General features: G+C 38.6%; 1 protein-coding gene across 8 annotated transcripts in view; it reads left to right on the plus strand.

The window, feature by feature from the left end:
• MACROD2 (mono-ADP ribosylhydrolase 2) overlaps window positions 1–24,026 on the plus strand; it is a 1,918,082-nt gene that overhangs the window by 1,889,525 nt on the left and 4,531 nt on the right. For 4 of the 8 annotated variants that reach the window (XM_026002392.2, XM_072736414.1, XM_072736418.1 and 1 more), the window contains 2 exons: window positions 16,582–16,659; window positions 19,136–19,204. In XM_026002392.2, the coding sequence (XP_025858177.2) occupies window positions 16,582–16,659; window positions 19,136–19,197 (140 nt within the window). In that variant the 3' untranslated portion in view covers window positions 19,198–19,204. The remainder of the gene's footprint in view (window positions 1–16,581; window positions 16,660–19,135; window positions 19,205–24,026) is intronic. The other 4 variants (XM_026002393.2, XM_072736415.1, XM_072736419.1 and 1 more) reach the window with 1 other exon arrangement.

The following is a 24,026-nucleotide window of genomic DNA, read 5'->3' on the forward strand; positions in this document are numbered from 1 at the left end:
CCCACCCCCAATTAAGTTCATGCTCTGCTCAGTAGTCATACTAATCTTCCTAAAAAGGGACTCTGTTATGCCATCCTCTGACTAAAACCTCCATGGGTCTCATAGCTTCTGAATGACACTCCTTAATTCTCCAAGGACTGGTTTCTGTTGCCTCTTTGCCCACCTCCCTTGAACTTTAAACATCAGCCATCTTGAACTGCAGTAATAACAACTAGCTGGTCTATTCACCGGCCACACGCCCACATCTCTCAGCCTTTGTGCCTGTAGCTTTTCGCATACCTCTCTTCCTCCTGGCCAGGCCCATTCAACCATTATAGCTCAGCTGGGATGTGACAGCCAAAAACATCTCCCTGAAACCACTTCCTATCTCTCCCTCAAGACTGGGTAAGATGACCTCTACTAACCTAGAATCATTCTTATCACTTGAGATTTCAATCACTTGAGTCTCTGGAGGACAGAGACTGTATTTACACAGAATTGCTTCCTGGTTTTCCATAAAGAGCCTCGCACATGGTAGATATTTAATGAATGTCTTTTAAGTAATTAATTCAAAGTGGCTTAATGGAAGCTCAGTGGGTGATTACAGATGAGAATGTTGATCGTACTGTACTTTGGCCAGAATTTGTTATTAAGACCAATATGCTTACTCTTTCTTTCTTTCTTTTTTTAAGATTTTATTTATTTATTCATGAGAGACACAGAGAGAGAGAGAGGCAGAGACACAGGCAGAGGGAGAAGCAGGCTCCATGCAGGGAACCTAACATGGGACTCGATCCCGGGTCTCCAGGATCACACCCTAGGCTGAAGGCAGCGCTAAACTGCTGAGCTACCGGGGCTGCCCACACTCTTTCTTAATAAAGTACTGCACAACTATAGCCAAGACCTTTACCCCTGAATACACGAGGGCTGCATATACATGGGTCTGGAGTGAAGCAAACCTATCTGCATCACCAAAAAATCAAGTCAAAGCCCCACTCTGGTCACAGCCCATCTTTTTTATAGACAAAACCTATAGACAAAAAAATATCTCCATCCCATGTGATTTTACGTATGTAATTTTCATAATAAGTAGGCAAATAAAGAAGCCCAATATTTGACACATAATCAAATTACATAGTTCAGAAAACAGAGAAAAATCTTTCTGGTGCTGGTAGGACACAAAGATCTCTCAGTAGCTTAATTGTTGGATGAATCAATCCCCTATTCCTGTGAGTGCTTCTGCCATGACTCATTCTGATGGACTAATCTTTAATTGAAAATGATAAACTCAGAGGATGTTCTCTTAAAAATATATAGCAACACCCTTCACAAGGGTATGAAGATAAGTAATATTAGCTTCCAAAAGTTATGATAATTCCTCATGTAAAGAATATGAGCAGAGGCAATGGTTGCTGCCTTGGGTCTTCTCCTCATCTGTGCTCTTGATGATCTCATGATCCCCTTCTCTAATGGACTTTGCTTTAGCAGCTACTTTCATATCTCTTTCCCCAATGATTGTCTCCTCAGTCTGTAATCAATCGTGACTGCTGCTCCCATTGCAAAAAACATGCCCAAGTAACAGATGTGCCATTTGGGTTCTCTGTGAAATAGATAGGTAAATGGTTGGAGTGAAAAAGTCTACTGAGGAATAAGGTGTGTGAAAGTCAAGGAGAGGAAGCAGAGTTGTGCTTCCTCTCTTTGAGAAGAGAGGTGGCATCACTTGGCCAGACTTGCATAGCTAATAAGTGGCAGAGCCAGGATTGAAACTCCACACACCCAGCCCCAGAATCCACGTGCATAACCACTATCTGTACTGCCTATCTTCTCCTGCCCTGATAGATCATGCATTTTATTATTACTCAAATCATAGCTTTTCATAATTATTTATTATGGGCCAAACACTCCACTAAGTGCTTCATCACATACATTACCTATTTGTGAGGTAGGCATCATTTTGTGTCTTTTACATATTAGAAACCTGCATCTCAGTGAGTTTAAATAACATGCCCAGAATCATTCAGCAAGTAAGTAGCAGAATCAAAATTCATACTTGAAATCCATGCTTTCAACCCTGATGCCACCGGTCCTTCATATTGTCATTGCCTTTGCATCATGATAGAGCTCCATTGTAACCACATAACCTAACAAATTACAGACAATGAATAAGAATTTGCGAAATGAATGAATGAATTCCAGAATTTTTGTCTGCAATTATGGAATTATCATCTTTTAAATGATGATTTAAAAATCTTAAAAGAATTATTGAGATAATACTATTCCCAATGTTTCAATTATCTTTTTAAAAATGTTTGCGATAGCTCTTATGCTATGAATAAAATTTCTACTAGTCAGTATGTTAGGCACACATACTGGAAAAGGTTCAGGAACTTAACGATGCTGTTTTTATGAATAACCATGGATAAGCAGATAATTCTTAAACTTCCATGCACACAAGAATCACTGGGGAAGATTGGTTAAAGTGCAGATTACCAGGCCCCACCAGCCAGATTCCTATCCAATAGATTTGATAAGAAGCCTAGAAATGCGCATTTTATTATAATCTCCAAGTAAGTCTACAGTGGATGATCCATCGACCACATTCTGAAAACCTCAAGTGAATCACTGGTGCTGCCATTAGCTCATCAACTTCTATGTCACCTATGAGAAATCTGAAAAAACATATAGCTTTTCCAAAGGGTAATATTGCCACTGGAATACAACAGTTTGATGACCATTATCTCCTATAATGATTTTTAGAACTGTATGATAAGACCTGAGACCCATAGCATAACACATGTTATGTGCCGACTCAGCTTTGTTGGATCAGGGTGGACAGAATATTTCATAGCTGATTAAAGCTTCATACCAATTTGGGGGGTGGGGGATCAGCTAATGACTCACTTTGCATATTCATTGTGTTTATGTTACCCCAGCAGAGTTTTATTTTTATTTAATAATATATCATCAAAATTAAGATACCTTGTTATAAGAATTACTCTCCCATTAACTATCACCAAGTAAGGAAAAAAAAAAAAAATCCCCCAATGGAGAATTCAGTATAAGACAACAAAGAGCTATGCCCTTCGATGAGGTCAAAGGAGAAATGGGGACAGTGCCTTAATTTGTGTTCCTCCAAAAGCAGATCCTGAGCCAGACCTCGGTGCAGATAGTTTATTTGGGAGATGGTCCCTAGAAGCACAAGTGAATAGTAGGGAAATGAGACAGAAGGGAAGGGACCTATGAATATCAGTCATGAGCAGATTACTACTATAAGAAAATGGACTTGGTCTCCACTGAGGAGTGAGGACCTGTGTAGACCACATCATAGAATCGCTGCATGGAAGGGTAGGGAAGCTGGGGCATTATTAAACAGCTCCCTTCCTTCATGGGTTGAGGGTCACCCCTGGCCTTATTAGATCCCCAGCACTTTTTAGTGAAAAGAAGCTATTTTTTTTAAGATTTTATTTATTTATTCATGAGAGACACAGAGAGAGAGAGAGAGAGGCAGAGACACAGGCAGAGGGAGAAGCAGGCACCATGCAGGGAGCCCGACGTGGGACTCCATCCTGGGTCTCCAGGATCACACCCTAGGCTGTAGGCGGTGCTAAACCGCTGAGCCACTGGGGCTGCCCTGAAAAGAAGTTAATAAGCAAATGATCCTCAAACTTCCATATGCACAGGACTCCTGGACTGCCCTTTTCCCCAGGCTGAGCAAATCACCTGAGCACTTGGAGAAGCAGAGAGATGCTTCAAAGAGGGGAATCTGTCCAAGTACCCAGGGTTACTATGTCAACTGCAGAACTCTTAGAGGTGGCCTCGGGAGGATGGCCCAGGCACCAAGAACTGCTCCAAAAAGCCAAGAAACTTGGGTATCTTACCTATGACATCGATGGAAGTGGATTTTTAAAAAAAGTCTCCCATAAGAACTTGAGTTACAAACTAATCCCACAGGTTTGTGTCCTGAATTCATAACCCAGTGCAGTCCACAGAAACCACAGGCAGGGAATTTAATTTAACTAATTTCTGGTTGGTAACGTTGTCCAGTGACTAACCAGCAAATGTAAATCCTCTGTCTGAACTTGGCTTCAATCCAGGTTAACAGCAATTGTAGTCCTATTGATTATTCATCTCAACTTCCCATATGTTAAAATGTAGGGGGAAAAAAACATGTCCCCAAATCAAGGTAATACAGTAGTAGCAATATAGCTACAAGATAGATGCAATTCCTGCATACTAAAACCTGAAAGGGGGTAGTAGGGTGGCTCAGTGGTTGAGTATCTGCCATTGGCTCAGGGCATGATCCCGGGGTCCTAGGATCGAGCCCCGCATCAGGTTCCCCACAGGGTGCCTGCTTCTCCCTCTGCCTATGTCTCTGCCTCTCTCTGTGTGTCTTTCATAAATAAATAAAATTTTTAAAAAAAGAATAATAAAACCTTAAGGGGCACCTTCCACTTTCCCCCAACATACACAACCACACCACCACAATTCTCATAGAAGTTTCTTTGTAATGGAAGACATAGTAAATGGTATATGAGAACCCATCTTCTTTCCTTCTCCAAGGTTTACAACCACACAAATAATCAATATTCTCTTGAAATCAGCCAAATAACAACTGGATTAAATGTAACAAAACCAGAAATCTGAAATTGGAGGGCAGCTTTTAGTATAACTCTTCTCATTTACCAAAGGGGGCCGCAGGGCAGGGGGAATGTTCCTGCTTCTTACTGAATTATTGTAGACTTTCTAAAAAAATTTACAAGCAAAAAATGTCAATATAATTCTGCAAGTTGAACAAAATTAAGCTTTTGGTTTTTTCCCCTTCAAAAAGTCTGGTCTTCAGGCTTTTATTTGACAATCACATATGGCCTGGTCTACACCTTTTTTTAAATTTTTTTTTAAGAAAAGCATTGTGGCCGGAGATCAATAAATCAAAATTGGGTTGCCTCCTCCTCAAAGGTGAATTGTTATCTTGCTGAAGAGGTTATGTGACAGGATCTCAAGTTTGGTAAAATAACATGAACAACAACAACAAAAAAGAATTAAGATTTCTTTGCCTGAAAGGGAAATTCTGGATGTTATTTTTTCTACTATGAAAGAGTTTCCTGAATTGTCTCCTAGAACAAGAGATTAAATGTCAAGAGATAAAGCAGGTGCAAGGCCCATTATTTGGTGTCCTCAGAGCCCATTCTCTCACTGAAGTTGCTGTTTCCATACAGGGAATGAAGTCAACTTGACAACTACAGAAGGAGTATCTATGACAGTCTGAGAGAAGAGGCAAAAAGGCAGTCAGAGGGCTAGGGACTCTTGGTTGTCAAAATTCAAGCTAGGCATTTCTGACTATGGGATAGACCAGAGTGTCTCCGTCAAGATCATTAGTCAAGAAAAAGCAAAATTCAGCAGTTAGGAGTCAATCAAGCTATAAAGCAACAGGCCAGTTAAAAGGCTCAGCATCCCTGGGGTTTGGGAATAGGACTGGGCAGCCTAGTGATGTCAGCCTCAAGAGGCTAGTGCTACAGCATAAATCCAGGGAGACCCCTGAAGTCTGGAGGATGACATCATCACAGACTCAACCACCGTTGATTGACCACCCCCTTTAGTACCAGAGGCCTCAGATCATCTTGTGCCCAAGGAAGCCATGAAACCTTATGCTGCTCGTGTTTAGAATCACTTCCCTGGGGAATCTCTGGGTGGCTCAGTGGTTTGGTGCCTGCCTTCGGCCCAGGGCATGATCCTGGAGTCCCACGTCAGGCTCCCTGCATGGAGCCTGCTTCTCCCTGTGCCTGTGTCTCTGCCCCTCTCTCTCTGCGTCTTTCATGAATAAATAAAATCTTTTAAAAAATTAAAATAATAAAATAAAATAAAATAAAATAAAATAAAATAAAATAAAATAAAATAAAAGAATCACTTCCCTGAATTCCAAACTAAGCCACCAAATACTTTAAACCCTAGGGGTAGAAGTTCCAGAGTGACATTAACCTGGTTTTTCAGATTAAAGAGGACACAAAGTAAGCCCATCTTTAAAATGATAATCAAACCACCAAGCTTTAACTCTAAAGTATCTGGCAGAGAAATATGACCCATACTACAGGGCTCTGAAGACCTGAGGAGAGGAGAGCCTTGGTACACCATCATTTTTACTGAGCCTGCTGTCACTGACCACAGAGAAGTCCCTGGCATCTGATGAGGACCTACTCTCTTCATCGTGAGTAAATTTGTGCTACCTTCTCCCACCCAAACATCTTAGGAATGCAAGACTTTCAAATCCATTGCTTTCAAATGGATTAGCACCCCAAATTCCAGTCTTATTTCAGCTTTCTCACCATTGTCATTAGTGTTTGATGAAGTATTAGAAATAGCCCAAAAGTGGAGTTAGGAGAAATTTTAATTCTGACCTCAGAGCCAGGTGACCTGAGGCAACCATGCCTTTTCTCTGAGACCCAGTGTCCACATCTGTGAAAGGGTTTGATTGGTCTAGAATATGGTCAAGGATCTTTTTTATTCTTTGAGGAATGCAGTCCTATTCAGACAACAAGAAATAACAGAGTTGCAACCTAAAAGGAGAATAAAGTCCCTAAACAGAAGAGGTTTGCAAACATAACATAGACTTCTCACAGGCAACTTTGAATTCTGTTTAGTGAAAGGCTTCTGGCTGATTTTAATAGCAGTAACATTTTAGTTACTACATATTTAGTGGATTTGGCCTGGACAGTCTTTTAGGGTGTGTGTGTGTGTGTGTGTGTGTGTGTGTGTGTGTGTGTGTGTTTGCTCTGGTAGTGATAAATATTCAGAAAGTATAAACATGGTTAAAGCCAAAAAAACTCAAAGATTAAGATCCACGTATCTGGGATAAGGCATTGTGAATGGAAAATGGATTAGGGTTTAATACCAGGTGTGTTAGAAACTTTTCCTAGTAGGAAAAATTATATCCTTTTTTGAAGGGTGGGAGGGGGAACTAAAAGAATTGATATTGAGGAACCAAGACCAGAAATAGAAATACTGTAGCAGAACTGAATGCACTTAGTTATCCTTCAGAGACCTCTGATAACTATCCTCCAGTGCTCTGTAATCTGCTACTTATTTCTTGGATGCAGCTTTCTTCCTGGGTGTAGATTTCTAGTACTGTGGTCATGGACAAAGGTGATACACTAGGTCTTATTAAATGTTCAGAATAAATTGTGCTATTTAGGAAAATGGAATAGACAAAAAGGGCAAAATCTAGTGGAAATAATTAAGGAGTCTATAATTAAGGATGTATAGGATTAAATTATTCTTTGACTAAAGAGCTATATACTTAATGGTGCAGGATTTCAACCAAAGCAGTCAGAGGCACTTTCTTTCAGGAACCTTAAATGTATGATGAAGTTTCTGAGAATCCAGCTTTGGTTATTGCCAGCAGTGAGTTCCTTCCTTATGAAAGATTCCACATAAAGAACCACTGAAAAGCCCAAAGCTGCCCCACTGTGGCTCCTTATATAGTTAAAACCCTATTAGAATGAAAGAATCAAAAGACTCCTCTGGAAGAAATACATATCTCTGTGTTCACTAAGACCCTGCTGTGTGCAGATTTATCTGGTTTCTGTAGAGAAACAAAAGCCACGATGGGTGTGTGATGGTGTGGGGAGGGAGTTTGAGAGACACTCAATCTGTGTTGTTCCTGCTGGAAAGACCCTAATCTAAGACCAGTGCTGGCAGCCCCTGGCTGAGAAGGGCCTCCATGTAGTTTCAATTCCTGCCAGGCTCTGAAAAGGTGGGGAATGCATAATGAGGCTGAATGAAAATTAGATGCTTAATTGGGGTCTGGGAAAAGGAAAGAAAAAGCCAGGCTTATAGAATGTGATCAACCTCTAGCTCAATGCCTGGGAAGCCTTCAGTGGTTGCTGTCATGCACAGAGGAACTTGAACTGCCTTGCAGCCTGGGGAATGTGGGGGAAAAGGTGGGGGCGGGGAGGTGGAGCTGAAGGAAAAGTAAAAAGGGGCCAGGCCTAAGCTATTCTGGCGGAAGATGTGAAAAGCAGAGTCCTTCAGATGTTTTACAGACAGGAGATATTTCTTCCTAACCAAATGCTTAGCATGGGTGCAAACAATCTGAAACTGATCCAGCCACCTGGCTCCAGCTTCCATGCCATCTGCCTGTCCTCGAAGAGTTTTCTTCACCCTATTCAGAAAAGGTGAATCACTCTCTCCTTTGTGCCTTTGCAGTTCTTGCTAATAATGTCACTTGGCTTGTAAGCAGTTAAATCAATCTCTCTCTCTCTCTCTCTCTCTCTCTCTCTCTCGTCTCTGTTTCTGTCTGTCTCTCAGCTAGCTTGTGAACTTCATGAAGGCAACCATACCATATGCCTCATTCATTTTGTCTCCCAGCCCATAATAGGCATCGAAGTATCTGGTGGACTTTTTTTTTTCTTCCTAAATATTGGGTTTTTCTGTAGCGTAGTTATTTGAACAATAACCGATGATGAATTTCCAAACCATTCTCAAATGACTGTATGGAGGCACATCATCAGGTAAAACATAAAAGAATGTGATCTCATGCCTACCCTCAGCAACCGCCACCACCTTTCATCTCCTACTAAAGACATCTTCTGATTTTGATTAGAGTAGAATGTTCCCAATTAATACATGAAGTGTGTTGCCATGGAAAGGGTGTCTTGTTGAAACTTGTGAATTTTCCACTTGCTTGATCCTGTCAGCCTAATCATTTATTATTTGACTTTGGAGAGGGAGCCCTGGGCGTATGTCTACAGTGTTTGTCCAAGTGATCAAGAGAGGTAGTGTGGTCAAGTAGTAGCTTTAGCACTGAGGTTTTGAGGAGAATGTACACTAGGTAGGGGACAGAGTATACATTTGTCCCAAATGATACCTTTGTCCCAAAGCAGTATGAACTAAATAGAAATCAAGTATATCAGTCTGCTCAGGTGGCCATAACAAAGTACCATCGATAAATAATACAAATTTTCTCAGAGTTCTAGAGGCTGGGAAGTCCCAAGTTCAAGATGTTGACCAATTTGATTTCGCGTGGGAGCTCTTTCTGGCCTATACATGGCCTCCTACTCAATGTCTCCTCATGTGACAGCTCTCTCTTCTTTCTCTCTCTCTCTCTCCTTCTCAGGCCACAGCCCTATCAGATTAGGGCCTCAACATTATGACCTCATTTAACCATAGTTATCTCCATAGAGGCCTCATCTTCAAATATAGTTACATTGTGGATTCGAGCTCTAACACAGGAATTTGGAGGAATACGAACTTTCAGGCTATAACATCAAGTCTACAATCAGAACAATCATTTGATGAATATTCCTAAAGCCAGCTGCTGACAAAGGTTAAGTGTGTGTGACACATGTTGGGAATATACAATCACACTAACCAAAACACTTTGTACACCTGGTCTTGGGTTTAAGATGATGCTGGGAAGTCAGATTTCAAACCTCACTCCTTCAAATAGTAACATGAAAAGAGATACATAAAACAAGCAAATGAAGAACACCAACAAAAACAATAATCTGACAGAAGAATGGGCTGGTAGCCATCAAAAGAAAAGGTACATTTCCAGAAATGCTGAAAGCATGAGACTGGTGTTGCCCAGCCTACCCCCTAAATCTACTATGCTCAGAAATAACACTGAATAGGACCTTACTAGCTACCATTTGCCTCTCCACCTGGGAGAGGAGCAGCCCAAGGAAATTTCCGCAAAAGTACAGTCAGCCATGAACACCTTTTAGTTCTTTTAGTTCTCCCTTCCCCAAGAGACAGGAAAACCCTCTGTAATTCTACATTTCAATTATCTCCTGCTGGGAGTAAAATGGGAGAGGAAAAGCAGACCAATAACAAATGCCTAAACTAGTTACCTCTAGCAAAAACCAGGAATTTCACTACATAGAAAACAAAAGAGAAAATCAACAAGGCAAGATCTTGGGGCACCTGTGTGGCTCAGTTGGTTAAGCATCTGTCTTCTACTCAGGTAGCAATCGCAGGGTCCTAGAATTGATCCCTGCTCCAAGATGGTCCATCTCTGTCTGTCTGTCTCTCTTACTTAAGAAATCCAGTACAACTAATGTGGTAAATAGCTCTGGCTACTTTACCTCTCCTAAAGAAAATCCTCAAAAGAAAACACCCTTCTTGGTAGCTCGTGGAGGACCAACAGGCCACAGATACTTTGAGAAAGAAGAAACATGCTAATGAATACGTATCACACGTCTTGCCCCTTGACAGAGGAGGAAGGAATGAAGCCAGTGAGCATGCAAGTCAGCAAAACACAGACGAAGAAGCTATTGTGGAAGAAAACATAACCCCAGACAAAGCTTAAAATTCCCTACAATAGCTATAAAAGAATTTAAAAGAACATTAAAGATCTTGAAGTTAAGGTGATAAATGACATAATGATCTGAAATGTAGTCATGACAGAGACACATTTTCAACCATTAGGAAAATAAATCAATTAAGAACAGCAAAGACAAAGTTACTGACAAAGAAAAAAGGCTTGAGATTATCACAGTGAAAAAGAACACAGAAACTCTAAAACAATTTGAGAAAAGATGATATATATAGAAGAGAGAAGGAATAAATTGTTCTATGTGGGAACAGTTGGTTCTGTTTCTGAAATTTAGAAGTCAACATATAGAAGAAAAAAAATTCTCTAAAATGAAGGGAAAACTGAACTGATGATCTAATGGGCAGACCATGTTCCAAAAAATCAATACAGAAATCTCCCCACAAGAACACATCTTTAACAAATTAGTTAATTTAATTAATATTAATTAATTAATTAAAGAATTAGCATATGTTTAAAAACAAATCCTAAGCACAGATCAAACTCATGACTTTGTAGCTATGATTGCTATGGGACAAAATTAGAAAGCAATGTCAAGACTGAGTTGATTAAAATGTATTATTAAGAGGGGTAACTATTATCACAATAATGTGGCGTAGCAAGCCATCTTCAATCTCATGGGCTTAGAATATAACTAGCTATCTTTGGTTCATGGATATGAGAATCAACTACATTTAGTCTGGGTTAGGAAGGAAACCAGGCTGTTAGTTGAATCCAGGTCATTCTCTCCTTGGATCAACTGCTCCCTAAAGCATGTTCCTCTTGAGGTAAAAGGCAGGCACACAAGAGGCCAATCCCCAACTCTACAAATGTATTTCAACCCTCTGACTCACTTCTGCTACTATTCCATTGGCCAAAGCAAATTCCATGGCCAAGTCCAATGTCAAGGGATAGTGACATAGACTCCCATGGTGGTAGAAAATAGGAAGTGAACATTTCTGTGTAATTATCAAATCCACCACATTAATAGTGAAGCTAGAAGATAGATAAGGCAAAAATCAAGATGGTTCAAGAATACCACTTTAAATCCAGACAGGCCCGGCTCGCTATAGCTGTTATAACACCTATGCAACTATATACTCTGAGAAATAATTATTTGTCATTTGAAATATTGCATGGAGTTTATTGTCAACACTAATCTCAAAAGAAAAATTTGAAGGATCCTCCAACATCTCTCCATGTTTATGTATTAAAAATCTGGTTAACTGCATTCTATGAGCATCTAAGTAGCTTTTCTTTATGATGAGACCTGTTTAATTTATTACTTTTTATGTAATACAACTGACCTACAAAAGGTTACCATAATCAAGGCTTTGAGGAGGACAGTTGCTGTTGGTAATTGAAAATGAAAAAAGTACTGAATGTCCCAGACACTTTCTATTTTAGCATCTTTCATCTCCTGCTAGGAGCCCTGAAATGTACCTCCTGTTTGTGTTTCAAGCTGTAGCAATCAAAGTGGGGGGAGGGACCCGCAAACTGGAATAAACAAGCTCTAGAGGCAATTTTTGTTTTGATCAGATTCTGTTGTCTACATGAAATGGATTCATTTCCCCAGGGCATTCAGTTGCATTGCCCAGGAGGGTAAGAGCTGATAGGATAATACCAGTTCCACACCACACACGTCAGAGTAACAAATGTCTGTCATTCCTTTCCCTCTTCCCAAATACATCACACACATGCATGCACGCACACATGCATGCACATACGCACACATACAAACACTTGAACCACGCACCGCACACAGTCATATGTTCATGCCGTATGCACATATCCTGCATACTCATGATCTTAAATAAATTAATAATGTCTATCAGACATACCTCTAGTGTCTTTGGAAACAGATCTAATAGCTAATGCTTCCCTCTGCTCCTGGAGTGCAGCCATATACAGGGCTACAATTTTGATTTCTGGTTTTATCTCTCTGTGTCATGGGTCTCAAACCTGCCATCAGCAGGAGATGTCCTGCTGATCTGTGCCAATATGGTGACCTAATCTGAGGTTTCTCATATGGATGTTTTGTATTACAAAACATTAAGGTTGAAAAGACAAAACATAAGGCAACCACCTCAAATGTTCACTATTTTTTGATCTGCCTTTTGGGTTTTGCTTTCTTCAACGTCTTCCTTTCTCATTCACCTAGTTCTTGAAAGTGTTTCCTATGTGCCTTCATTTTCCTTGAGCATTGTTTCATTGACTAGCATCCTGCCTATTAGATCAAAAGTTGTCCATGATGCCACAGGGGTTCTCCAGAGTAGTATCACCAAAGGGTTGTTATCATTGATAGTAATGACCTTGAAAGAGATGTCATAGAAGAATCAGCCACAGGTACCTTTAGATCCCATTACAAATAACAACCCTGAAGGGAAAGTCAAGGAAGTAATGTTTAAGGTCAGGTCAATTAATTTCCCTTTCAGAGTAATCATTTCTTATGAAAAATAACAATAATGTCATGTGTTAATTAGTTCTGACGGTGTCTCAGTGAGTTAAACAAGGAGTTAGAACATTTTATAAGATAGACAAGGAATGAGAACATTCTGAAGCCACTCTAATAGTGAAAAAGCCAAGGCTTTTAAATGCTGAGCTTTGGCCAGAGTCATTCAAAAAAATGAAGTGACTAACAGGATATCCTCTCATGACATATTTGTTTCTGTCTTGCCCATTTTCCATTGGGTTCTCTGTCTGTTCTCTGTTGTTTTGCATATTTATTTCTTTTTATTCAGTGCAGGAGTCAGTGATATTTGATATCAAATATCAAATAATATCTGATAATATTACAAATATCTTCTTCCACTCTAGCTTATTTTTACTCTCTTAATGGTGTGTATCCATAAACTAATGATGCTAATTTTAGTGTTGTCCAGATTATCAGTCTTTTCCCAGAAGGTTATTGTTTTGCTTTTCCTGTGTAAGAAATTTTTGCCTAATGATGTGAAGGTCTTTTTCCAAGTTACTTTTCATACTTAGTTCTGAAATCTCCCTGGAACTGATTTTTGAAGATGGTGAAAACTGTTCCTTCAGGGTAGGTTTATTGTTTTGTTCCTGAACCAATTCTAATTCTTTTCCCCTAAAATTATTTTATTTCAGATTCAAATTTGAAAGACACTTTTGTTTGCTGTGAAATTTTGCACAGGTAATCATTCATTTGGCACTTTCGAAGATGCCATTGCATTGTTTCTGCCTTTGATTATTTTTGCTGAGAAGGCATCTGTAAGTCCTATTGGTGCTATTTTGATGTTAATGGATTCTTATACACTAGATCATTTTATACTTTTTCTTTAACCTTGGTTATCAGCAGTTTTATGATGACTGGCCTGATTGAGGTTTGCTTGGCATTCATCTGCCTAGCGATCATATCACTTTTAAAACAGTGACTTGATATCCCATTAGTTTGGGGAAATTAGCCATTATATCTTAAAAATTGCTTTTGCCACTTTACACATAGGATAGACCCCATCTCATATGCCTACTAACTTTTTTCTGTATTTTTCATCTGTACTTTATATTTTCTTCTAATCTAGCTTTCAGTTTACAAGTCCCTTCTTTGGCTATGTCTAGTGGCTGCCAAATTCACCTACTGAATTAATAACTTCAATTATAAGATATTTTCCAGTTCTGGACTTCACATCTGACATTTTAAATAGTGTCTAGTTATCTGATAAACTTCTTTGCCGTGGAAATTCTCCAAATTGGCATCTAATTCTAAAATACATTAATCATTATTTTAAAAGTGTGTCTATGATATGTAGATCTCTAACATGTCTCTATATGTTGTCTTATTTTCTTGGTTTTCAGTGATTTGTTCTTATTCTTCCAGAATGCCAGGAAATTTTTTATTGAATACTGGATCTTGTGTGTTAAAAATTGTAGAGATAGCTTGAAGCTCTGGGTGGTTTTATCACATTTTTGCTTCTGACAGGCCAGTGGGATTGAGGCAGAGCTCTGCCATATAATCAGGAATTGAATTGATTAAAAGTTGGACTTCAGTTTTTTAAGAGCTGGTCTATATCAAGTTCATCTTTGCCCCCAGAATATAAGCCTTCAGGTGGCCCACAGAAGACCTGAAGTACTTTTCCAGGCACCTCTTCCCTGGTTAGCTCTAATCTCCAAGTTTTGCCCTTCCACATCCCCCAGGCCTCATAAGACATCTGGAGGCTCTGTTCAACTTGTTGGCACATGTGGAATGCTAGGCTCTCCATTTTCACAGGTTTTAACACAACCTCCTCAAGCTTGTGTTATATTGATGGCTTGCTACTGAGTAAAAATGGTTTCTTAAATAATCTCTCCAGTGTTTTTAACTGTTATTGGTAGGAGGGTTAGTCTATATCATGATAATTCACCTTAGGCTGAAACCTCTTTCTCAGTGTAATTTCAATTTGCACTTCTTTTATTATGAGCAAAGTAAATCATCTTTCACAGGACTATGGGCTGTTTTTATTTTATTTTTTTAATGAACTGTCTGTTAAATTTCAACTTTCTATCCAGATTTTGATCTTCTTGATCTCTATTTTTAGAAGTTCTTCATGTATTAAAGACATAAACCCTTTGTCTATGATAAAAGGAATATTTTTCCTCAATTTATAATATTTTTCTTCTAAATATTTCTTACGGTATTTTTTCCATCCAAAAGTTTGTTTGTATAAAATCAAATGTTTCCATTTTTTCCTTATTCTATTTTGAAGCATAATGAACCAAGATTTCCTGCTCTGAGGCTTAGAGAAATCAATCAATGATTTCTTCTGTAATTGTGCCTACAGGAATGTGTTGATGAGAAACTGAAAATGGCCCACTTTTTAGAATTGGTGGAGTGAGAAAGGATATGGTATGGTTTTAAGTTGGAAGGTTCAAGTTTTGTTTCCCCTTTCCCAACATCATCCTCAGGAACTAATGAAAACTTATGGGTACAGTTACTTTCACATTGAAGGCATGGGATCTGTCCTTTTTTTTTTCTTCTGTTATCCTTTTCCTGACTTCTCTCATCTACCTTCATTCCATCAATGTTATTTCTACATTGATATCTTGCAAATATGCACATGCCTACTCACAATCCTCTTCCTCAGGACTGGATGCAAAAGCTTATTTGGCATCTCCACTTATATGGCCATGTACTTCAGACTTCACATCTAAAATGGCTTTCTCACCTTCCCCCATTCTGCTTGTTTTATATGTCTTCAAGTACTGACCCTACCATCCATCCACCAGGGCTCAGAGATTGGTCATCTTTGAGTCATACTTCATGATTGTCAGCTTCAGTAAATCATTACCAAGACTGCAAGTTCTTCTTTGAAGATATCTTCCTTTGAAGAGATTACAAACTGTACCTTTACCATCCCTGCTTCATCCTCGCTAATAGGCACACCAAATTTAACATATACTGAGCTCAATAAGTACTCATGTAATGAAAATGAATTCAACTTTCTGCTTTAAAAAAGCATAGAAATAATAAAAATTTTGAAATTATGGATTTCCAGACCTTTTTCTGTATCTGTACTTCTCAATACCCTTGGCCTTAAAGCTGTGAAAACATAATAGATTTTTAACTAAGATGTAAGATACTATTGTCCTTTAGGATATCTGGAAAATTTCTCACAATAAGAGAAAACAATCCACTTACTACTACATTTAAGCATGTTGTATACTTTCAGCCACAGCAAATGGATGACATACCCTCTGAAGCTGTGCAGAATAGAGATCAATCACAATGAAAATTAACTAAAGACTTGATTCCCAGCAATTCAAAATGGCAGCATTTGAGACTGTCTCCTAGGAAAGCATCTAAGCTATTCATTTTGTATTTAAACAAAAAAACCCTCACTGCTAGGAAAATGAATTTTTCAGCTTTCAGACATGCCTAAAGCAAAACAGGTTTTCTTTTTTCCCTTTTCAAAGGTTAAGCTACATAAACTCTCTCTCTCACCCTCTCTCTCTCTCTCTGTCTCTCTCTCTCTCTCTCTCTCACACACACACACTTCCCTAAATTTAAATTGTATGTTGTTCTGATTAAACTGAGTTTCTCCGCTTTCATGCTACCAGATTTTTAATTTGAGAAATTGTGTATGTATGTATGCGATTACCTCACAAATTAAAGAGAATTTCTATGACAGCACTAAAGAATTCAGGCAATTCAACCCACTATTTCCTCCCTTAACCTTTTCTGCAAAAGAAGTTGAATCCCAGAAGTATTTTTAAATTTAAGAGGGCAATGGAGGGTGACAGAACAATTGGCAGTCAGGCTGTTCTAATTCTCTATTAATCAAGGACTATCTTCTTCCTTTCAGCTCAAGGCGAGGACACACCTAGAGTTCCTGTGCAAAGCGAAGGCTCTGGCTATGCAGAAAACTCTCCAAGTCTTGATGGTAAAGTTCTGAGCTATTTGAGCTCATGTAAACTACAAATCTGACATGTATTCTGTGTGTAATCTAGGATTAGGGGAGCCACCTATTCTATGCGGCAACATATTCAGTTAGAACAAGGTAAAGTTCAAAAACCATGTTCTACTAGGAACTAATAAAATTGGCAGCCTTTGGGGAAAAAAATGATGCTAGCTGTTTTAGAACACTATATGCCTCAGGTTGATCACAGTTTATAATATGGAGGCCATAGGGGATAATTCCAAGGGTAACAGGACTGAAGTCCAGCTGGAGAATATTATGGGAATATCGCTTGCTTCTGAAAAAAGTACTTGCCCAAAGTTATCCCTGCTCTATAGGGGCTCCAGGAAACATTCAAGAGAGCCCTGGCTTGGTTTTGGGCTAAGATTATCTTGGACCTTCATCCCTTTACCTCATTACATCACTTCAGATGGCTTAGCCAAAAACATAGTGGATCTTTAAAACTACCTTAGCAATCAGTTTACAAAAAAGTCTCCTTTTATTCACATCTCATTTTAAAGGCATCTGAATACTCTGAGCCTGAAGAATGTTAATATACCCTTGCCCCTGTATGGCTCAGCTGTAAAGAAATTTATCAACATGGTTTACTGTTACCTTTGCCAAACTTATTTGATCATAGGACGCTTTTTTATATTGACATTTGTTAATAGGTTTTGGAACCAGTGACCAGTTGGAGGAAGAAACATAAAAGAAAAGCTCTCCTATATTTTATTCTGCATGCTCCCTCACTAATATGGATGACCCTACAACAATTTCATAGACCAGGAGAGAAAGTACATGCATTATTCTCCTTATATAGGTAGCATTGCTGCATCTGGCTGGTTTATACCTGGGGTTTAGAATAAGCTCACACATCATTAAAAACCCCGGATGGTTTGCAGGTGGAACAGAGAACTGCTTTAAAACCTTCCTCCTTGAGAAAGTTAGGTGGTATGCCCTTCAATGCCCTTCAATGCCTTTCAATACCCTTCAAGAAGGTGGTATGCCCTTCTTTCAAGCCTCTTTGGAGTGTGAAAACCGGCATTTGCCAGTATTTTACTTTAATCGAGTTTTCCTATTTGAGAGAAAGAGCTTTGGACTGTTGATTTTGTGCAAATAAATGGAGACTACCCGAACAAGAACAAACAGAGGTTATTCGGCTTAATATAGCCCAGGGTGTCTGCCATTATGACTTGTGTTGGTGGACTCAAAGGCAGGCAGGGAAGTAGGAAGCCTTTATAGTTAAGAAAAGATTTCAGACATCCTCTGACTGGAGATCATTGGCATGGGGAAGCTAGATTTGGACAAACTAGAAGTGGGTGATTGGTTTGGGAACATATTTGGCTTTCCCTGTTTGGTCCTGTGTTGGAATCATGGGGCAGGCTATAGTGAAGCTGGCAATCAATGCCCAAGTCCTGACCATCCTAAGCTGATTGCTGCAGAGCCTGCAGTTGGGTTGCCCAGGCTGGTTGCTGCAGAGGTTTTTCATCAGTTATATTGTTATATATGGTCTGGCCATTGTCCATTTGTATATTGTCTCCCCATTTATAGTATGCGCTTTGATGCTTTAAAAATATCCATCTAATTGAACCTACTGACCCTTGAAAATTTCCAGCCTGCTATGCCTGCTCTGGAATACTTCTGGACAATAGCATTAATTACGCATTCTATTTTTATGCAAATGCTCCCATAGAACAATACACACAGTTAAAGTAAAAGCACACATATCATCATTGTTGTGTGACCCAGTTGGAGGTTTTGCTTTTCTATTGCAGGGCATCCACTGCTGCTGCACCCATTGGCAAGTTTGCAGGGTCTGTTTTGAAATTCAGACTTGAAAACTTAGCAAACCAAACAGGTCCACTGACACTGCCATTTTAGAGCAAGCTGCTGACCTCTCTGCATGTCAGTAATCTGTTTTGCTTTGTTTTCTTTTTATTTTCTTAAACATCTATCAAGGCCTTTGAATTTACCTCAGGATGGTAATAAATACACCTAAAATGTCAACCCAAAAATCTGGTACAAAATGACAACTCAGCTTCTACAGATCCTTAAGAGGCAATTCTGCCCTCCCTGACGGCTGCCAGTAAAAACCTGCAAGAATTAGTCCCCAAAATCCTGAATGAATGAAAACGAAGTGAAAAGAGGCATAAGATAGGAGATCAGCAATGTAACCACTCACAGACCATTTTAATGTCACAGACCATTTCAAGAGATTTGGGTTTTTTTTTCTAGAGATTTTATTTATTTATTTGAAAGAGAGAGAGCATAAACAAGGGGCAAAGGAGAAGCAGGCTCCCCACTGAGCAGGGAGCCCAACTCGGGGCTCAATCTCAGGACCCTGGAATCATGACCTGAGCCAAAGGCAGATACTTACTTACTGGCTCAGTCAGCCAGTCAGGCACCCCAGATTTGGGTTTAATAAAGATTTAACCTTTTTTGTTTTCCTTTCTGGTTACAGTTGAAATGAATAGTCAGGTTGACAGTGTAAATGACCCAACAGAGAGTCAGCCAGAAGATTAACTAATAGGTAAGTCGCCCTGTAGTGGGATTTTCAATTGATTAAACCAGCCATGGGAAGTGTTTGTAAATGACATATTGGATTTCCCTCGGTCCTGCCAAGTCCCACAGCGTGGCTTGGGCTAAACTTTAAAAATCTTTATACCAAATGACACAGTGGAAGGAGCAAGGATAACCCCAAGAAACCTACCATCCCTTAAGGGAAAAAGATAAGCCACAGCATATTCAAATGTGCAATTCCTTGGTTTTCTGAGTTTTGACAACAGGAAAAAAATGTTTCCATCCATCTAACCCCCTGGCCTCCTGGAGGGATCAAATTATTTCAGCAACCCCAAGCTGATTCTGAAGCATTGCTTTTCCAGAAGCTACCTGCTGAGTTGCTTAGTATATCTGTTTTTAAGCATAACACTCAATCTCTGCCCTGGAGAGTGTGGAAAAGCACTTGAGTGCGTTTAGGCAGAAAGAAGCCTGACTTGTGTCCTATCTTGTCACACTATGACCAGTGGGCCTGTGTGTCTGCACAGGGTTTGTTGAATTGAATGAGCCTCAGGGAACTCCCCAAGAAAATCATAGTCTGGGTCAGATCATGTTTAAGAGACTTTCCAAACCAACGTTCTAAATCTCACAGCAGCCTGAAATTTATCTAAAATGTTGAGCGGTCTATAACCTTTTTCCATATCTTGAGGGCTGGTGAGAAGAATTAGAGAGAGGTCAAGCTCACTATTCCAACTCCTCGCTGAAAATACTAACTGAAAAGAAACTGGTGGGATAGACTAATTGTGGCTCATCTGCTCTAAGAAACAATTGTGCTATCACCATTGCCTCTCAGCACCTTCCTGCACTCCCTACCTCTTCTCAGTAGGTCTGTGCACTCACTCAGAAGACCATGTTGCACCAGACTCTTGAGCTCCAGCATCACAGCAGAATGAAGCTTGAGAATATATGAAAGGAGGCATCTGTCCTTCCCATCATGGTGTTGAACATCATTTAAAACTAAATACAGGGCAGTCTCAGTGGCGCAGTGGTTTAGCGCCGCCTGCAGCCGGGGGCCTGATCCTGGAGACCCGGGATTGAGTCCCACGTCAGGCTCCCTGCATGGAGCCCACTTCTCCCTCTGCCTGTGTCTCTGCCTCTCTCTCTGTGTGTGTCTCTATGAATAAATAAATAAAATCTTTTTTAAAAAAACTAAATATAATAGCATTTGTGTAACACACATATAGCATAGGACTGCTAAAAAATAAAACTCATGCAAATATGGTCTTATAAGTGTTTCTTCTTCTTTCTTTAACCTTGTTCATGTATTTAAAATTATCCTGCTAAGCTGCAGAAATGACATGGTAGAGAAGTTTCCATTAAAAAGTAATGAAGTGAGACTAAACCTGAACAATTTAAATGCAAGTTCCTCAGTGTTGCCCTACCTTTTGCCCTTTTATTGCCAACAAACTATAGACTTCTTGTCTAGAATTTTTCTTACAGACACTATTATTTTCTTGTATGATCAATATCTGAATAAAGTACCCAGATAAATGTTTTCCTTGGTTAATGTCAAAATATTTTCCTTGATCATAAACATGAATAAAGACCTTTACCCAAATGAGTAAGTTGTCAAAACTTAAAGTTCAAGATTAGTTTGAGGAAACTCAATTCCAAGAAGAAGTGACTTGCATAGGGTCACTTGGCTGATCAATGGAAGTTCAAACACTTCCAGGACAAAATTATTTAATGACACCATACTGCTCCCTAAAAAACAGTGACTTTCTAGACACCTTTGTCATAGAAAACAGTGTGACCCAAGGAATTTTAGTGACTCCCACAGAAATATTTACACAGTTGAGTTTGTAGAGGTTATATGGTAGTTTAAAAGGAAGAAGGAACCTTTAGTTCTGTGCATCATACCTTCAAGAAATTAAAGAAATACAGTGAAATAGAATTATAATTATAGATATATATATTGCAAGAATATAATATATAATGCAATTATAATGCAAGATATAATGCATTTTGTGATATGCAAGAATATTGGAAGATACAATGCAAGAATACTTGTGTTTTATAATTTATAATTGTAAAAAATCAGGACTATCATAAATAACAATAGGGGAATGATTCAATAAATCAATAGAACACTTTGTAAATGTAAATAATTTTTCAACAGGTATTTGAGGACATGTAAATGTAGTTATAGAACTTGAATCTTTGGTTCTAGAGAAACATGGCAGAGGATCCACTTTAAGAGGCATTGTAACTTGCATCTTTATGCTCTCAGAATGCTTGCTTTTGGAATTTATCCTGCAAGAAGCCCAAGCGCTAGTATAAAATGAGGAAGGCTCCATGGAGAGAGGTTCTGAAAACTGAGAGGCCATTGTGGATGTTCTGGCCCCAGTGGATACCATCTGGAGCAGATAAACTGCCCAGCTGAGCCCACATCAGATTACAGAATTATACAAAATAATGAACCATGATGTTTTTAGCCATTAAGTTTGGAGGGGGGATTGTTATGTAGCAACAGGTAACTGAAAAGATAGGATAATGCAGAACATTTCTCAATACAAATGTTTAGAAATGAGAGATAACTTATAACAAAAAATCCTTAAATACATAGCTCAACTGACATGAAAGCAAAGGTGCCAGAAATAAAGAGGAATCTGAAAACGAAAGCACTAGTGTGGTAAGCTGAAGATGCATGCGCTGGTCCTAAGGGCTGCAGTTTGGTTGTTGATGTAGAGATATGACCTGTGGCTAGATATTTGCATTCTAGTGCCCACTGGGGACCTGAAGCCACTCAGCAAAAGATGTTAGAACTAATATCTCTGCAGAGATAAATCTGGGATTCAGCTCAAGAAGTTAACAGGAGATGCTGTTTGGAGGAGGGAAAACGTTCCAATGTAGAAAACACAAAAGCACCATGAATTTGATACATAAACTTAGGCCACCCAAAGTCAGACAACAATAAACAGAATGAGAAGTATATCTAATAGCTGATTATAGGGCAACATTATCCCTGCTATAGATAACAAATAGAAATGTGAACTGATCACTTGGAATTCCTACAGAAGAAAAGCAATTCTCTGAAGGTGAATTCACAATTTTAAGACTTACAAAACACACAAGGATGTGATCCACCATGAGTGAGTATCAGTGGGTAAAATGACAGGATGATTCGCATTCTGAAAACTTGAGTAGAAAATTCTTAAGATTTTATGGAATAAGTACACTTACATGACAAAAAAGACAAAAAGCCAATATAAAACTGTAAGTAAAGGACAACAGTATGAAAAATTAAGAACAATTTGGAAAAAGCAAATAAATATATAGTGATATGAATGATATATGAGGAGACATGAGGGCTAGAATGAGAATGACCAAGGCGTTTATCTTCAATAAAAGTTCTAAAAAGAGATAGTTGATAGTATTTGAAAGATAACGTCCGAGGATTTATCAGAAATTGATAGAAGTCATTAGTTTTTAGTTAAAAGAAGAATAATAAGTCACAAGAAGGACATGTTGAAATTAAACCCACACACAGGCATTGCAGAACACTAGAGACAATGAGAAAAAAAGTAAAACAATTACAGGGAAAGGAGAGTTAACCCATAAAGAAATAATTATGATGTACACAGCAGACTTTGCAACATCAACAGTTTTAGTTCAGAAGATGGTGGAATAATTCTGAGTTTTCAAAACATGAATAAAAACAATTGTCAGTATAGAGTTCTATATGAGTTTCACTATCATGTAAGAAGATAGTAACTGCCATTTTTCAGTATAAAAGTTTGCTACTCACATACCCTTTCTTTAAAAGCTACTAAAGGATGCACATCCTTTTAGTAAGAAGAAAACTGAATCCAAAGGAAAAGTAAGTTGCAGGAAACAATTGTAAGCCAAGGAAAATGGTAAACACCAAGGCAAATCAAAATATATATTGACTATAAATTTATAATAATAATTAGTGGGTGACTAAAAACATGAAATTACTATTTATGTGCATTTTATACATAAAGTAATGCTACATATTTTCTATTATGTGTGGATTTGTGAATATATATTTGTGTAAAACTAGAAACATGTTTTACAGTGATGTCAGGATTTGGTAATCTCTGGGAAGGAAGAGAAACATTTTTAGCTTATCTGTGAATTAAATACACTTATCCATATATACTTTACTTGTAGTCTTTTATTTTAGAAAAGTAAAATAAAGATCGCAGGGAAACTTGAAAAATATTAGCACATATTAAATCTGGATAGGGAATTTATTCTAGGTATGTTATACTGTTTGTAAGTTTCTTTACATTCACAATTTTCATTTTTATTTTTTTAAGATTTTATTTATTTATTCATGATAGACAGAGAGAGAGAGAGAGAGAGAGAGAGAGAAGCAGAGACACAGGCAGAGAGAGATGCAGGCTCCATGCCGGGAGCCCAATGCAGGACTCGATCCCGGGACTCCACAATTGCGCCCTGGGCCAACGGCAGGCGCCAAACCACTGAGCCACCCAGGGATCCCCACAATCTTCATTTTTAAAATTAAAATTTGTAATTGTGTTTCTATGTATATTTAGAAAAATACTGTAAGGAAAATACACTATAATATTAACTACAGAAGTTATCACCTATTGAGGGTATGTAGTATTTTTTCTTCTTATCTGCTTCTGTCTTTTCTATATGCTGTGTGCAACAAGCATGATACTGATTTTATATACATATACACACCTCAAAGTCTACTTTTTTTAAAGATTCATAGGAACACCAGGTGGAAAATTAACTCAGAGATCATTTGCTTCAGTTCTTCTGTGTAGACATGTAGTAATTCATGATGATAGAAATCAGATCAA

Source organism: Vulpes vulpes, chromosome 14, assembly GCF_048418805.1.
Source record: "Vulpes vulpes isolate BD-2025 chromosome 14, VulVul3, whole genome shotgun sequence".
NCBI lineage: Eukaryota > Metazoa > Chordata > Mammalia > Carnivora > Canidae > Vulpes > Vulpes vulpes.